At 37.2% G+C, this 19,091-nt stretch overlaps 1 protein-coding gene across 2 annotated transcripts in view; it reads right to left on the reverse strand.

The window, feature by feature from the left end:
- Positions 1–19,091, reverse strand: part of JMY (junction mediating and regulatory protein, p53 cofactor) — a 70,950-nt gene that overhangs the window by 26,676 nt on the left and 25,183 nt on the right. For both annotated transcript variants that reach the window (XM_082620313.1, XM_082620312.1), the window contains exons 2-4: positions 16,561–16,734; positions 6,477–6,627; positions 2,021–2,190 (exon numbers count right to left, since the gene is read on the reverse strand). In XM_082620313.1, the coding sequence (XP_082476439.1) occupies positions 2,021–2,190; positions 6,477–6,627; positions 16,561–16,734 (495 nt within the window). The remainder of the gene's footprint in view (positions 1–2,020; positions 2,191–6,476; positions 6,628–16,560; positions 16,735–19,091) is intronic.

Below are 19,091 nucleotides of genomic sequence, written 5' to 3' on the forward strand. Positions count from 1 at the left end.
AACATTCAAAAACAGACTATTAAGGTACCATTAAGGATAACCCCAGGGAAAATGACCCCACAGATAAACATGCCAGACTCCCTGGCCCATTTCAGCCTCACCCTTCCTCTACCATAGGAGACCAATTCCAGTAAGAAATGTTCTTGCAATAGCACATAGTTATAAATCTTACCTCAGCAGCTCTTTTAGGCACCCTATGTTGTCATTACAATTCATCCTGGTTAGAATAAAGCTAGTCAATCGATGAAGACAGTGGCACTCTATTTTAGTCAATAAAATGCTAGCATTTCAAGTTTTAAAGTTCAAGACCTTAAGAAAATTCCAGATACCTAGTAACATAAAGGAGAAAGCTAACTAGAAAAGAAGATTAGAGTGGAAATGCTTCAGGTGAAGGAGAGATGGAGCTGAAATCTGTGAAGAGATTCTGAATAGTCTGGAAAAGTTCAGAACAAGTTCTAATTTTTCCTTTAACAATAGTAGCAAATCAGAAAATGTAAGGGAAAAATAAATCCATTAACAGATCTAAATCCATAATTTAAATTCCATTAACAAAAAGATCTTTCTAGATCGTACCCTTAACATATTATAGATTACCTCATACACTATTTTTTAAACAAGAGTTAGACATGCATATGCACATTCATAGAATATATTTTACATAAAGCTGTATTAATAAAAGCAGTGATGGCATTTTGTTCTTCTCTAGAGAATATACAACTTTCAAAAATACATACTCAATGTATTTAGAAGCCAATGTGGTCAAGCCACAGAATGGGAGCAAATATTTGCAAATCATATATTTGATAAGACTTGTATCTGGAATATGTAAAGAACTCTTTCAATTCAGTGATTTTAAAAACCCAATTTTAGGGTTTCCTGGCAGTCCAGTGGATCCCGCAAGCCTAGGAGCACAGCTCCCCCACACAAAAAAAAATTTTTTAATGGGCAAATGACCTGAATAGACACTTCTCCAAAGAAGATATATAAGTGGCCAATAAGCACATGGAAAGATACTGGACATAAATGCCATCAGACAAAGGCAAATCAAAGCCACGAGATACCACTTCACACCCACCAGGATGGCTATAATAAAAAAGACAGTGTTTAGTGATAACGTAAAGAAAGATGTGGAGAAATTCTATCCTTTGTACACTACTGGTGGGAATGTAAATGGTACAGCTGCTTTGGAAAACAGTCTGACAGTTCCTCAACAGGTTAAATAGCATTTCACGCCAAGATAAATGAAAACCTTGCACATGGATGTTCATAGCAGCTTTATTCGTAAAGCTCCAAAAGTAGAAAGAACCCAAAAGTTCATCAACTGATGAACGCACAAAATGTGGTGTATTATTTGGCCAAAAAAAGTAAATTAAGTAATGATGCATGCTACAATACGGATGCACCTTGAAAACATTACACTACGTGGGGGAAAAAGGCATTAAAAAAAATCACATCTTTTATGATTCCATTTATATGAAATGTCCAGAATAGCAAATCTATAGAGACAGAAAATAGTTGCCTAGGTGTGGAGAGGACCGAAGGGGAGATAGGAAATGAGTGCTCCTTTTTCTTTTTTTTTTTTTTTTTTGCTGTACGCGGGCCTCTCACTGTTGTGGCCTCTCCCGTTGCGGAGCACAGGCTCCGGACGCACAGGCTCAGCGGCCATGGCTCACGGGCCCAGCCGCTCCGCGGCATATGGGATCCTCCCAGACCGGGGCACGAACCCGTATCCCCTGCATCGGCAGGCGGACTCTCAACCACTGCGCCACCAGGGAGGCCCTCCTTTTTCTTTTAACAGTTGCTGCCTACAGTCATGCTGGCATGCTGTGAAAATGCCATAACTCTAACTCTTCTATCAGAGGCCCTATTGTGAAAGTTATCATCATCTCATGAAGGTAGTGCAAAATTAACAACTGCCTGTAGAGTCAGAAAAATTTAAGTCTTATACCAAAAAAAAAGTCAAATAGCACATCTTACTTAAAAAAATTTTTAAATATATTTTTCTCATGGCTTTTGTTACCTCTTCTTTTAGTGCATGTTTCCTCTGTTCCAAACAGATCTCTTTAGCTCTCATCATCTGCAGAGTCTCCTTAGAAACTGCATACTGGAGTTTTTCCATACGTTCAGCGGCTGCTGCCCATGATGCTTTACCAAATTTCTTCTGATCTGCTCGCATTCGATCATACACAGCTATTGATAATTTTTAAAAAGACATTGAGACATTAAGACGTGAAACAACTTGATACTGAAGAATTGAAAGTCTTAGATTCCACTGATCACACACTCAAAGATAAACACACAAATCCTACCCTCATGATAAACTACCTATAACAGCTCTAAAATATAATTCAACAGTATCTTAGATTCTCTCTAATGTCTCCAATAAGAATTTTAAATAATCATTCTCAGAAATGACTTTCTGAAGATGAAACTGAGTTTTCAGGTTAATTTTTTAACTTACTTAAAAAAATACTCCTTTCACATTGTCCAGTGTTATTAAATTTCTAAGTTTCTATAAAACTTTATTCTGTGACGGTTTATACTTTTTCCTAGGTATGTTAGTTGAAATCAGAACCATAACTATTAAAGGGTATTTAAAAATTATTTAAATTCATGTACTTTTGAGTTCTCCAAACGTATTTTAACGATATGACGTAGGATGAAATAAATCCTAGACATTAGCATGGAGCTGATTCTGCTAAGGTTAGTGCTGGAGCAGAATCAGTTAGTGCTGGGCTTAACTAACTAAGCCCCAAAGAAGACACCCAACTTCTCCTTGCCACCACACAAAAAAAGGAAGAACTTTTTAGTTTGCCACAATAGAGGGCTCATTCAAGAAACATTTCTTGACAATCAAACACCTAGTATCTTCCAGTTAAAGGAGTTTATCACTGATAATAGCATGGTGCAGGCTCATCTTGGGTCCTTATACAAATGAACCCAACCATCCTTATGACCCTTATGCCTAATAGGTCAGACATGCTTTAACTACCATAAAAGAGTCAGGCAATCTGATTATGCAGTACCTGATGTAGTCTTTAGATCAGTGTACATTCTCTAGTAGTTTCTTTAATACATTCAGAGGTAAGTGATTAATACTTTTGTAATGCTACTATATCATAACCCTCTTTGCAAGAAGTATCTCAGTAACATTTGCCTCAATTTTAATTTTTTTACAATAATATGAGTACATACTTGAAAATTAAAACTGTACAGAGAGGCTGATAATGGAAAAGAGCAGTTTCTCATGCTCAGCTCTCCCCCCCACCCTTAGTCCCAATGCCTAAATGCAACCAACTTGGAACCTGCTCCTAGGTAGTTACCTCCATTCAAGAACGTTACCATTTCTTGATTTAGTCTTAAAAATCTGTTGAGTTCTTACGACAAATGAGCAATCTACTTACTCAGAATCTCCTCTCAATATAGTTCTTTTGGTTTCTCTGGTTTTTCTTTGGCCTTTAAATGCTAACATATTTGAATATTGATCTGATCCTTTATTTTAGGGTTTCTAACAAATAATAACTACTTCTGTTGCTTACATATCAAATGAGTCTGCCATTTTAAATCTCTATCTTTTAAAAATGTATGATAATATTTATGCAACCATAAGATCAATACAGTAGTGTACTGTAGGGGAAAAAATAACAGCAGGGGGTTTGGAGTTAGACAGCTTGGAGTTAAATTCCCACTTCTACCCATCAACATGTAACTTTCAGAAGAAATTTAACTGTTCTTGGGCTAAATTCCCTTGAATGATAAACATAAGGAAATACAGTACCTCCTCGGAAGACTTGTGGAAATTAAATGAGAGAATAATAGATATTTAAATGTTTCTCTCACTTCACATGGCAATATTAATCAAATACATGGTCTGTTTTGTTTCTTCTCTCCCTCATGCACATGCGACCACAATCACTCATATTTATACGATGTTGTGTTAATTTCAAAGTGCTTTTTCCAAGTGTTCTATTTATCTGCCCAGCAATCCTATTAGAATAGGCATGGTATGCATTATCAACACCGTCAACATAGATATGTGAAACTTGGTGACTTAAGACCAAGGTTACACACCTATAAAAGGAGAGTTATATTAGTACCCAAGTTGCTTAAATACCTAGTCTGCTGCTTCTATCATTTTTACCTGAACTTGTAATCATAGCATATAGTCAAACATTCTGCATAATCAAAAATAGTCTGGAGGGGCTTCCCTGGTGGCGCAGTGGTTGAGAGTCCGCCTGCCGATGCAGGGGACACGGGTTCGTGCCCCGGTCTGGAAAGACCCCACATGCCGCGGAGCGGCTGGGCCCGTGAGCCATGGCCATTGAGCCTGCGCGTCCGGAGCCTGTGCTCCGCAACAGGAGAGGCCACAACAGTGAGAGGCCCACATACCGCAAAAAAAAAAAAAAAAAAAAAAAAAAAAAGTCTGGAGCCTTATCTCTTGCTTCCCACTTAAGGACTGTGTCTGTGGAACAGTTCCCTGTCCTAATTCAGTCTCAGGTTGTTACCTACCACAAGAGCTAGTCAATACTTTGTCTTCCAACATCTTTAGATAGAATGTATTCTTCTGCCTAATTGCTGCTCACTTCACCTGGAGTTATTGTCCAACAGCTCAGGAATATGAAGATAATGTAGAAAATTATGAATACAGAATGCTCGGAATACCCCTAGAACAATACTGGAACATCTCCAGAACAGATTCTTGGGCTTCCCTGGTGGCGCAGTGGTTGAGAGTCCGCCTGCCGATGCAGGGGACATGGGTTCCTGCCCTGCTCCGGGAGGATCCCACGTGCCGCGGAGCGGCTGGGCCTGTGAGCCATGGCCGCTGAGCCTGCACGTCCGGAGCCTGTGCTCCGCAACGGGAGAGGCCACAACAGTGAGAGGCCCGCGTACCGCAAACAAAACAAAACAAAACCAAAAAAAAAACAGATCCTTCTCTCCTTCTGCTGGCAAGAATAAAGATTCTTGCTAAGATGACTGATAACATTAACAGGATAACAACCATGTAATAACACCCCATGGTGATCATTATATGTAAAAAGCTCTGAAGGTAACAGTCCTGGTGTTTACAAGGAATTATGTTAAATTTGTTTAAAAAACCTTAATGTTCTAACATACATATACCTGTCAGAAAAGGGCCCATTTAAGATGTTTTTAAAAGCTAAGCAGTAAAATTGGGCTACACCTGGCTTTGCGTAAGGAAGGAAATAAAGGCCTATTTTACTCCTCTTCTAATATATAGAGAATACAAGGAGATGTTATCTAGATCAATAGGGGGAAAACAGCCCAATAGAAAAATAGGCACAAGACAGTAACTGGGACAAAAGGAAGGATATGCAAATACCAATTATTACATGAAAACAAGAAAGATGAACACTCAGTAATAACCAAAGAAATGCAAATTTTAAAAACATGGTACTACTTTTCATCTATTAAACTGTTTTTTTTTAATGACAATGCCAAATTATGGTGAGGAATCAAGGAAAGTATTCTCATTCAGCACAATTGCTTCAAGTGAAACTTTTAAGGAAACATGGATTTGCTGAAAGAATAACCTGAATAACTACTTTAATGCCAGGTATACAAATAGAGAGATTATTAAAATAATGAATAATTTAAACTGCTTCTCAGGGAGTGGTGGAACGATTTCTGTGGCCTCCTATGGAAGGGAGTTGGAAGGAACGGACCTTGCCAGACAGACCTTGCCAGATGTATCTCTTCATTTGGCTTGATTTGTATCCTTTATAAATTGTAATGGTAAGTATGTGTTTTCCTGAGTTCTGCGAGTCACTGTAGTGACTAAATTTGTAGTGACAAATTTAGGAACCCCAAATTTGTAGCCAGTTGGTAAGACGTACAGATGGCCTAAGGACACCCCAAATTTGCAAGTAGTGTCTGAAGGGCAGGGAGTCTTGCTGGTGACTGGGCCTTTAAGCTATGACATCTGTAACTGTGAACGATTATTGACAGAATTGAATTATGCTATACTAATACCCATCACTTTTAATTTTTTTAAAGGTGGGCTATATGTAAACACATATGCCTAGAAAAGACTGAAAGGATATACCTTAAAGGATATACCTTAACTTGTTAATAGTGGTCTTCTTCTTTTTTTTTTTTTTTTTTTTTTTGCGGTACGCAGGCCTCTCACCACTGTGGCCTCTCCCGTTGCGGAGCACAGGCTCCGGACGCGCAGGCTCAGCAGCCATGGCTCACGGGCCCAGCCGCTCCGCAGCATGTGGGATCCTCCCGGACCGGAGCACGAACCCGTGTTCCCTGCATCGGCAGGCGGACTCTCAACCACTGCGCCACCAGGGAAGCCCAATAGTGGTCTTCTTTAACTGCTAGGATTATGAGTGGTCTTTAATTCTTTTCTATATAACTATTTCAAACATAAAATACTTAAACCACTCATTTTTGAAAATACCTCCATCCATTTTGAAAATACCTAACAAAAATAATTCTACTGGGAAACTCACCTTTTTGAGCTTTAGCTGTTATTTCAAAATATTTGACAGTAAGATCTTGAATGGACAGCACAGCCATATGAGCTTTCCGCTGCCAATCAGCATCTTCTTTTTGTAGACTTTCAATTCTTCGGGGACCCAGGTAATCATTCTCTATAGAAATCTGTAGAGAGAAAAAAGAAAAATGGAAAAGATCATTTCTTTCTCTCTTTTAACATTTACTGAACGTTTATATATCAGGCATTGTGCTTGGTACTAAAAGAAAGAATACTTGTTTTTCCCTGCTCTGCAGTAGAAGCTATCAATTTACAAAACAATTAAATTAACAATAATGTTGAAGACAGCTGATGCAGAAATTGTTCCCCCTTCCTCCTCTATCTTCTTCTTCATCATTCCCTCTTCTATATATAAATAAAGGACATATAATAAAATGTTTAAGACTGATTATTTTCAAGTGCTGCGATGAGAAATTTATTTCCTCCTCTACGATAATTATATTTTCAGGTTAAGAATTATTTGTGCCAATAAAATGCTTATTTAATCATTGGCGTAAATAAATAAAATAAGATTGACAATATATAAAAATCAGCCTATCTGCCTACTGAAGGACTCTGGATATAAGTAACAGAAAAACTGGCTATGTATTATTTATAAGAGTCACAACTAAAACAAAAGGACAAAGGAAAGTTGAAAATCAAATGATGGACAGAGGTATGCCAGGTGAATGTCACAGAAGTAACAATATCAATATTAAAGTATAGAAAAGTGCTAAACCGGTATGTTAATATGGAAGAAAGGTACAGTCCAGGAAGAACAGCAATAGACCCTCTGTACTGCTTTACCACATACTGAGAAAGAGACTTAAAACTTAAACAATAACACCATATTAGGATGATGGGGAAAAAATATTATAGAGAAAAATGTTAACCCACCCCTGGCACACTTAAAAAAAATTGATCAAGTTATCATACACCACTAAAAAATTATAATGAATTTCAAAAGTAGAAATAATGCAGGTCATAGTCTCTAAACAGTACAATAAATAGAAATCACAGGAACAGTCTAATAAAACAGTTGATTTAGTCTTGAAGCAACAATATACTGCTCCTTAAGCAAATGAAGTCTTCCAGAAAGAGGGGAAAACATATGAGCACTCACTGTAGTGCTCAGCACACACAGAACAATTAATTAGCAATGTTAAGGGGACAGTGGCAAGGTAGAGGAAGAGGTCAAGAATGATCCTAGGGTTACTGGGGAAAAATATGTACATGGAATTGCCAAGGATGTCATTTTGCATACTAATTTTAACTTTGCAAGTCATGTCCAGAGATATAAGCTTGGGTACCCTTGACACACTAGAAGACATTTAAAGCAACGAGAGTGAGTGAGTTCATGTAAGGAATTGTAATAATATAAGTAGCAAGATTCAATGGAGGAGAAGTCAAACACTATCAAACACTACTTAGGGGTCAAGTAGATACACAACCAGTACCCATGGACCTAACAGCATGAACTTGGCAACAACAGCTCTGGAGTACAGGCAAATTCCTTTTGCCTATTAATTCCCACCATATCTTCAGACCTCAGTTCAATTACTGGTTCATGGATGTCGTCCCTGACTCACCATCATAGGCAGTATAAGCTCTTCAATCTAAAAAATAGCCTTCAATCTTAAGTCTTATCACAATCATACTTTATATTATTTTATATCACCTGCTTTCTGCTCTGAATGTTCCATGAGGGCAGAGAATGCACAAGTGGTTTTTATCTCTGCTTGCTTGCTTTTCACTAGCACACTGCCGGGCATGAATTAGGTAATCTACAATATTTCCTGAATGAGTGAATAAAAATTCACTTCCATACATGTTTTTAATGAGGAGAGAAATGTAGACACATGTATAATACTCTTTTGAGAAATTTGTGTGAGTGAATAGAGGGGAAAAGGGTGGAGAAGAGGATAAGGCTTAAGGGTAGGCACTCTTGCTTTATTTTAATGGGAGATCACAGAGCAGGTTGAGAGGGAGAACCTATGTCTTCCCCTGTGAAGAAAGAACCCGGTTATGAAAAGAATCTGAAAAAGAATTATGTATATGTATAACTGAATCACTTTGCTGTACACATGAAAGTAACAGAACATTGTAAATCAACTATACTCCAAAATAATATAAAAATTAAAAAAAGAAAGAAAGAATCCAGTTAAAAATAAATTGGTAGAGAAGACGGGAGAAGACACAAGATAGCTCTTTTTAGCTGGTAGGGTGACAAACCATTTATCGTAGGAAGACTCATTAAGCAAATATTAAAAACAATACTAACCAGGGTTAGTGAAGTCACGGTGAAACAGGCACACAGAATATACTGCTGGTGGAACTATAAATTGATGAAAACCTTTTCTGGAAAGTGTTTTATGATACCATAATCTTTGAACACATTTAGCTGTTTAGATCAGGACAAACTTTACTGAGGCCCATAAATTGCAGAGGGCTTTGAAGGAGGGGTAGGATTTTGAGTTACATGGGGAGCATATGGGAAAAGAGAACCACCCAAAAGGGATGCTGTTGGTAAGAATCAACCTGTACAAAAGCCTTGAGGCAAGTAAGTTCAATGCACGGTAAAGGACAGAGAGCAGTCCAGCCTAGCTGGAGTTTAGGTAAAACAGATGAAGGTAGTGGGAGATAACACTAGAGAAGTAGGTTAGATCACTATGAGGAGGCTGAGGAGTTTGTACTGCATATGACAGGCAACTGGAAACCACTGAGGGATTCTCAGCAATAGTTAAGTGGCATAGTTAGACTTCAGTTTACATTTAAGGTTTTAGAAAACTTGTTTTCTGTAATAAAACCATCAAGGTTTTGTGCTTTCGTTTGTTGTGATTACCTTTGATTTTTAAAACAAGTTAAAAAGCAAAAGATTCGTGTTCACAAGTATGAAAACGAAATTTAATAAATTGATATTATGATAAATTTAATAAATTGTAGCAAAAATTTAAATTCTTACTCGGCACGTTATGATGGAAGTCCTTTTCAATGACATGATTAAACTTCGTATGTTTATTACACCTAAGACCATAAGCTAGGTTAGCTGAGTTTTTTCCCTGACTTCCCCAGAGATCTGGTTCTCTCCACTGAGATCAGACACACCAGCACCAGAAGAGCAATGTCTTCTTTCTCAGAGGTCAGCTCCACAGGACCTATCCTTTAATAATTACCACCTCTTCCCTTTGTAACCCCCGATCCTAGGAGTGGTGGCTGCTTTTGCAATTAACTCTGATATCTTAAGAGTTGCCTTCTTATCTACCTTGTTAACAACTTTATACCTGGTTCTTAAAATTCCCTCTTTTGAAATAACTGATTTGATCTTCTGGTCAGACCAACAGACACAACTGTGGAATAGAAATGTAATAACCAGAACAGGCAGTGCTCAAAATTCAAAAATCTTAACTCAGATCATGAAGATAGAAACCCTTTTCACTTGCATAGTTAAACACTGTACAGAAATGAGAAACCTTGCATTATGGATTTTTGAAGAGAAAAAATAATATAAAAAATCTGGTGGTAATTATTTGGCGATAACTTGTTCTTTGTTGTTAGATTATTTTTACCTTAATTGTACATGTATATTCAAATATACAGAAAACAAACATGCTATGCTTTTTAAATGCTGGTTTTTTAACTGACTTCTGAAACTCAGTAGCTAATGCTGTAGCCAACTGTTTAAAAACATGATTACAGTTTACTGTACCTAAGACATTAAGCTAGGATACAGAGTTCTCTTCCTAACTTGGCAAATTTGAAGATGTACAGCATTGGTCAGCTGGATCATGTGCTAATAACAATGACACCTCTGTTTTCAATTTTAGGGCTAGAAAGAAAACAGTGTCTGTTTTTAAGATGGAAAAAAATGTGTTAGTTTAGGTAGCTAGGATAGTGAGACTAGTTTATAAACACAAATTTCTTGGCAAGGAATTACTTATTATAAAGTACATCACTAGCTTGGATACTGGGTTTTATATGAGAAGCTGTGGTGTTACTTCTGTCTATTGCTGAGATTGTAAGTTAAAAAAAACCTCCAATTCTTAGGTGAAACAAATGCCAAGATAAACTTGTGAATATACTGATGTAGTAGAGACCTTAATGTGAATTTTCCAGGCCCAGGAGTCATCTGAAGGTGACTCTTGATTAAGAGAATGACGTGATTAGACTTGGCATCATCTATTACATGCATTTTTACATTCAAAGCAAATATTAAGTGTACTATTCCCACGAAAGAGTGTGAAATGAGACATTTTTTGAAGGTAAGAGACATCTAAAGACAAGGAAACCAAAGGAAAAAATAGTTCAGGTAAGAGATAAGTACCTTAATGTATAGTGGTAGCACTATATATTTCATAGTGTACGTGGTAGAGTATATAGTGGTCCAATGGTGTAAAAATTGCACCCTGCACAAAACCAGGGGGTTTGCCAAGCCATGCATACTGCTGCATATGTCCATTTGTCTGCTGGAATAAGGGTGGAGGTGGGTGACTTTTTCTATTTCACACAAAGACACCTATAGATTTGCCTGGTCCTGGGGAAGGGTGGAGGAAGAAGAGCACATTCAAGTTTCAGCTAGAAGACAGCTGAATTGCAAAATGACATGACTGGCTACAAAGGGGAGGGAAAAGCTGAGGGTGTCTTCTAGTTTCTAGCTTATGTACTTTCAGCAAATCATTAGAAATAAGTTGGACAACGTGTCTGAAGTGCTTATAGTTAATCCAGGAAGACTATCAGTAGGTCAACTCGCTAACCCTGACTCATTAAGACACTGGGCCTAAAAATCTAGATGATCATCTAGTTTATTTATTTTTATTTATTTATTTAAGCTTTTTTTTTTTTTTTTAATCACGCCACGCAGCTTGCAGGATCTTAGTTCCCCAACTAGGGATTGAACCTGGGCCCCGGCAGTGAAAGTCCTAACCACTGGACCACCAGGGAATTTCCCAAGGATCACACAGTTTAAATCTCATTTTATGGATGAAAAAACTGGGGCCCAGAGAGAATGTAACTGAATTTAGTGTGCTCCATCCCTTAGCTGTTTCAAATTTTATTAGACACGTGGTTCTCAAACTTCATATCAGAATTACCGGGAAGACTTGTTAAAACAAAGATTGCTGAGCTTCTCCCTAGAGTTTCAGCAAAGGAGATCTGAGGTGAGGCCTAAGAATCTGTATTTCTAACAAGGCTCTAGGTGATACTGAATTTCCTCATCTGGGGGTCACATTTTAAGAACCAGCGTATTAGAGTCTGGGAGCTTCCGAAAGGGGTGTGTATTTTAAAGAGGCTAAAGAATAAAGGTCAAATTCCCCAGGATGAGATAACATTCTAGCCCCTGACCATCATTCCTCTCTTACAAATCCTTAGACTGAGGCATATCAAACAATTCACACCCTATGGTATAACTAAAAGAGCAGGCTTTGCAGTCAAACATGTGTTTCAATCCCAGCCACGCCACTTATTGGCCTCCACTCATGGTGCTGGGTTGGTGATTCAGTAATGTTTGAGTAACTTATTGTGACTAAAAACCCTAGTATTATGCCTGTTTACTATACCATTCCTGTTTTTATATATCTATCTGGAATATTCTCAATTCCAATCTCCAATACAGACATACGTACTCACTTCCTACTGAATTCTTATTCTTCAGTGGTGAAGCTTGATCATCCCCCTTTTTCCGTATATCTTCAGGCAATGGTGATCACCTCATTTTGCGTCTCTACATAAACTTATACATACTGCTCATTTTTCTTTTAAAAAATCATCTGAGTTATAATTTACATACAACAAAATGTACCTGTTTTAAGTGTAAATTTTGACAAATATATATACCTGTGATACAGGCACCATAATCAAGATTTAAAGCACATCAATCTCCCCAAAGGATTCTGTTACATCTGCTTCCTCTCAGTGGATCTCCCCGGCCCCACCACAGGCAACAGCTGTTTAGGACAATCTTCTAGAATTCCATGTAAATGGAGGCACAGTTTGTCTGGCATCTTTTGCTCAGCACAATTTTTTATAAGCTATTTAATCAGGATTTAATTTACATACACTGTGTTCAAGTAAATCCATCTAAAGTGTTCAATTTGATGAGTTTTGATTGCTGTATACACCCAAGAAACAACCATTACAATCATGATACAAAACATTTCCGTCACCTCCAAAATATTCTCGTACTACTTTGCCATCCATACCTTCTCGCACTGCTTTGCCATCCATACCTTCACACATATACAGGAGGGTATATACATACCCTCCTGTATATGGCTTCAACTTAGCATGACTTTGACATGTGTCTGTGTTGTTGTGTCTATCAATGGTTAATTCCTTTGCTTTGCTGAATATTATTCTACTATGTGGAAATATCACATTTTGTTTATCCATTCACCTGTCGATGGTTATTTGGATTGTCTCAGTTTGGGGCTACCGGGAATACAGTTGACACGAACACTGGTATGTAAGTCTTTTTTGTGAACAGATGTTTTCGTTTCTCTTGTATAAGTAACTAAGAGACAAACAGCTGAGTTGTAAGGTATTGTACAGTTGACCCTTGAACAACATGGATTTGAACTGCATGAGTCCACTTACATGCAGATTTTTTTCCCCATAAATATTACAGGGCTACAAGATCTGCTGTTGCTTGAATCCACGGATGGGGAACCACGATCTGGAAAGCCACTTTGGGACTTAAGCATCTGAAAATTTTGGTATCACTGGCGGGTCCTGGAACCACACCCAAGGGTTGTTCAAAGATCAACCATATATGTTTAACTTTTGAAGAAAGTGCCCAACTGTTTTCCAAAGTGGTTGTACCACTTTACAATTCTGTTAGCAATGCATGAAAAGTCCAGTTACTCTACACCCTCACTAGCCCTTGGAGGGCCAGAATTTTTTCATTATACTCACTTCAATGGGTGTGTAACAGTATCTCACTGTGGTACCAATTTGGATCTCCTAGATGAGTATGTTGAGCATCTTCACATGTGATTATTAGCCATTTCTTTGTGTCTTTTAAAATATTTAGCTCATACTGAAAATTTTGGGGTTTTGTCTTACTGAGTTGTACAGTTCCTTTTTCAGATGTATTACAAGTTATTTTCTCTCAGTGTGTGGCCTCCTCATTTTCTTAATCTTTAAAATAGCAAAAGTATTTAATTTTAATTTTAGTGAAGTCCAATTTTATCTTTTTTTTTTTTTAGCTGAAGTTTTCTGCATCCTATCTAAAAAACCTTTGCCTTTCCTTCTGAAAGACTGTAAAAACTTCCTAGTTTTGTTATAAAAGTTTTATACTATGAGCTTTATGTTTGGGTCTAAGATGTATTTCAAATTAATTTTTGTGTATGGTATAAGATAAGGAAGGCTGGACTTCATTATTTCTATACGGGTATCCACTTCTAGCACCATTTGTTGATAAGACTATTCTTTCCCCCCACTGAATTGCCTTGTCACCTTTGTAGAAAACTAATTGACTATATAACCACAGGTTTATTTCTGGATTCTGTTTAGTTCCATTCATTTACACGTCTATCCTGTACTATCACCACAATGTCTGGATTTCTCTAGCTATTTTATAATTGGCTGGTTAGTTTAAAAAACAAAACACCCTACTGGAATATTAATTTGAATCTATAGATCAGTTGAGAACTGACATCTAAACATTATTGATTATTGTTAATAGATTATCTTCCAATCTATTAACATGGTCTATCTCCCATTTATTTAGGTATGCTTTAATTTTTCTCAGCAAAGTCTTATAATTTTTCAGTATATAGTCCTTTCATATATTTTATAAAATTTATCCCTAAACATTTCATGTTCAGAGATACTAATGTAAAAGGCATTTAAAAATTTTTGATTTTAACTTCATTTCTGGAAGATAGAAAATGCAATTGAATCTTTAATACTGACCTTGTAACTAAACTTACAGATTATTTCCAGTAGCTTTTTTAGATTCTTAATTTTTTTTACATGTGTGATCACATGATCTACAAATAAAGAAAGCTTTACTTTTTTTCTAATTTATATACGCCTTTTATTTTTTTTTTTTGCTTTATTGAACTGGCGACAAACTCCAGAGAAATACTGAATAAAAGCTGGGGGAGCAGACAATCTTACCTAGTTACCAATCTTAGTGGGGGAAGAATTCAGTCATTCACCATCATGTATGATGTTAGACAGGCTTTCCATACATACCCTTTATCAGCTCAAAGAAGTTCCCTTCTCTTCCTAGGTTGCTGAGATGTTACCATGGATGGGCAATGAACTTTTTATCAAGTGCATTTCTGCACCCAGACATGTTGATTTTTCTCCTTTATCAATAATATGGTGAGTTACATTGATTAGTTTTTGTAATGTTAAACCAATCTTGCCTTTCTAAGATAAACCCTAATCACAGTATATTATTGAATCCTATTTTTCAATATTATGTTAAGGATTATTGCATCTACATTCATGAGGGATATTTATCTGTAGTTTTCTTTTTTTCTATAATGTCGTTTGATTTGGATAATGCTGGCCTCAAAAATGAGTTGGGAAGTGTTCCCTCTTTTAAATCCTCCAATGATCCTTTACCTGGCCCTGGAGTTTTCTTTGTGAGAAGGTTTTAAATTATGAATTCAACTTTATTAATATAGAGCTACCAAATGTTTTCTATTTTTTCTTGACTCTATTTTGACAATTTGTATTTCTCTAAGAAGTGTATCCATTTCATCTAAGTTGTAGAATTTTTTGGCACAAATTTGTTCACATTCTCTTACTAGCTCATCATCATAGTTGATGGGGCATTTGAGGGGCAATGCAGTAAAATACGATTTTTACCTTTGAAAATGTTAACAGTTTAAGAAATATGTTGTCTGTTCCTCCTCACCTATACTCTGCTTCCCAGGGGAAAAAAATGGAGTAACAAGTGACACTAGTGGGCAATACAGCCTGACAAGAAGGTTCAATCCATTTGCTAATGTTAATACTCAATACAAACCATGATATAATACGAAAGCAAAAATTCACATAGATTCTGATAATCAGCGTTAAGCTGTATATAGATTATCTCAGCTAAACACTGCAGCTTAGTTTAGAAGTAGATGGGGCCTCCATGTATATCATCCAGTTCATCCCTAGCCTTCCAATCAAGTTTTCAATGGACAAATATCTATAGTTCATTTTTTAAAATTGGAGGAAACTGTAGTGTCTAAAAATTCTTAGTTACTAGTTACCATTTTACCCAAAATGCCAAGTTTATGATAAAACTGATTTAACAATCCAGTATTTTTCAAAAGTATTAATAAAGGAGAGTGTGTCAATTATGTGACAGTCTGTGTTGCTCCATATCTTGACTCATTAGTAAAGGGAAAAAGACAGACATGCTTTACCTTGTAATAATTTTTCAAATATTATACTACTCATTCTTGCCCCAGGCATAAAGTTTTCAGAATAAGTGGCAATTTCCCAGATATAAATTTCATAAATAATGTTCCAAATTCACGCATTAATGCACAAAAAGTTTAATATCCTAGTTCAGCAATATTTCCATGTGAATTAAACACAGCAACACTGATTTGAGGTCAGTTATAAAACCAAACCCTTAACACTTGCCTCAAAAAAAGTAATATTTTACACACAAAAGTCAAATGTCATGAATTTTAAAGCTGTATCATTAATGCCTTGTAACTTTCAAAACAAGGTCTTCCCAAAACAAATGTTCTCAAAATTCCTATTAAAGAAGTCTAAGACTAGATAATACCCAAAACATTAAAAGGGAGACAGGAGTAGATGGAGAGGGGAAAAAAAGCACAGGAAAGGGGGAAAGATGGGAATCTCAATGTATTTACAAATTTTCTAGGCTTTTCTCAGCCCTGGCTACTCAGCAAAGTTACCTTTTCAGATGCTTTTAAAATGAGGTGTTCAGGCTCTATGTATCACAAAACTACCAAACTAGACTCTCTGGGGACAATGGATCAGATATCTACATTTATAAAAACTCCTCTAATAATTAAAATGTATAGCCAGCCACGCTGAGAACTATGAAACAGGCAGGTTACTATTTAGATTAAAAAAAAAAATACCTTGATCTGCTGTCTTCGTAGCATGGCAAGTTCTCGCATGTCTCGGAATGGCTGTAGTAAATACTGATAGAGTTCAGTTGTGGCTTCTGCAAGGCTGCTGTAGGCTTCATCCTCCATCTGATACAAGTCCAGAAGCTCTACCATGCTCTCTGTATTTTTGTGCTTATCCAAGAGCTGTGGAACAAGAAAATTTCACTACAAAGAAATCCAACTGTAATAGCCTATAAAACTTGCCAACTCCCTATCATCTCAGGACCTTGGAACTCTGAAATGCAGAATTAAAGAGAATGAGGAGCACTAATTGCTTTCATCACTTATCTCTATGCCTTAGGTGTCTTACTACAAGACCATATCCTAAAACATCCTTTTCTAACTACTGTCACCATATTACTCCTGTTCTCTGCATTTTCTGGAATTCCATACTACCTGCCTACCCTTAACTCTTAAAATTTTTCTATAAACCTGAAAGTGATAAAACAGTCTATTAACTTTTAAATGATAGCAAACCTATTTAAAGACATAGTTTTACATTTCACTGTATGCATGCTTTTTATTTTTTTAATAAAACCAAGAATCATTAAAAATAAATCCATAATATCCAATTAACACTGATTTTCCTCCCTGTTAAGCCCTACTGTTTTAAGGTGATCAGACCAATCAAACAATATTTTTCTGCTTTGTTAACAAGTAGTTTTCGGTAGGTTGGTTTTGCTTGTTGTTTGTTTGTTTGTTTGTTTTACAACTTTATTGGAGTATAATTGCTTCACAATGGTGTGTTAGTTTCTGCTTTATAACAAAGTGAATCAGTTATACATATATATCTGTTCCCATATCCCTTCCCTCTTGCGTCTCCCTCCCTCCCACCCACCCCTCCAGGCGGTCACAAAGCACCCATCTGATCTCCCTGTGCTATGCGGCTGCTTCCCACTAGCTATCTACCTTACTGTTTGGTAGTGTATATATGTCCATGCCTCTCTCTCGCTTTGTCACAGCTTACCCTTCCCCCTCCCCATATCCTCAAGTCCATTCGCAAGTAGGTCTGTGTCTTTATTCCTGTTTTACCCCTAGGTTCTTCATGACATTTTTTTTTCTTAAATTCCATACACATGTGTTAGCATATGGTATTTGTCTTTCTCTTTCTGACTTACTTCACTCTGTATGACAGACTCTAGGTCTATCCACATCACTACAAATAGCTCAATTTCGTTTCTTTTTATGGCTAAGTAATATTCCATTGTATATACGTGCCACATCTTCTTTATCCATTCATCCGATGATGGACACTTAGGTTGTTTCCATCTCCGGGCTATTGTAAATAGAGCTGCAATGAACATTTTGGTACATGACTCTTTTTGAATTATGTTGTTTGTTTTTAATAGAGGTCCACTAGAAGACAGAGAATCAATTCAAACATCAGGGATTTTTTTTTTTTTTTTTTTTTGGCAGTACGCGGGCCTCTCACTGTTGTGGCCTCTCCCGTTGCGGAGCACAGGCTCCGGACGCGCAGGCTCAGCGGCCATGGCTCATGGGCCCAGCCGCTCCGCGGCATGTGGGATCTTCCCAGACCGGGGCACGAACCCATGTCCCCTGCATTGGCAGGTGGACTCTCAACCACTGCGCCACCAGGGAAGCCCAAACATTAGGGATTTTAACAACAGATAACACATAAATAATTTACAGATGCAGACAGAAGGCCAGACCACGTGGGATCTTGCTTTATGCCGAAAGTAAAGAGATGCCATAAAAGGACTGCTGTTGTTTTGTTTTTCCTTCAAAAACCTCTCTGGTTCCAGGGAAGCATTAGGGAATAAATACTTTCCTAAGTAAGGGAATCTTGACTTTTATTCTGAAGGATAAAAAGGGGTAAACTAGGCAAAGTGTAAAGGGAAGACTGGGTCAGAAAGACAGAAGGGCATATCCCTGGATACCATAAAAAATAAGGTTTACAAACTGGAGTAAACAGAGAAAGGGAACATAATGAAGACAATTCTGGAGACACTAACATACATGATAAACCTGAGTTATACTACAGTGGTGAGAAGGGGCACCAGAGTGGATGCAGATAGATCAGTTCATAATCTCCTGTGTCAGTCCATGTAAGCCTAGATGGGAGGAAGAGAAAAGCAAAGATTTAAGAAATGCTTTGGAGATAAAATTAACAGGACTTGATGAAAGACTGGATTTTCTCTTTACCCTAAGGTCTTTGGTATTCATTGATACAAAGAACACAGGAATAGAAACAGGTTTTTACAGGCAAAAATTACGGATTCAGAGACACTGTGTCCAAAGTGTTTTTTAGATATCCATGAGGAGAGGTCATGAAGGGAATGCAAAATGTCCAAGATAAACCTTGTCTTTAAGAAGTCTACAGTCTAACTAGGGAAATGAACAAACAGACATGTAAGTAAAATACTGATTGTAGAAGACAATCACGGTTCATAGTGGGCTAAAGCAGCTGAAAAAGATGTTCTAAAGCTAGGATTTGAACTGGGTCTCGAAGGATGGGAAGTGCTAGACAGGTGAAGGAGAGC

Source organism: Mesoplodon mirus, assembly GCF_964341445.2.
Source record: "Mesoplodon mirus genome assembly, chromosome: 5".
NCBI lineage: Eukaryota > Metazoa > Chordata > Mammalia > Artiodactyla > Ziphiidae > Mesoplodon > Mesoplodon mirus.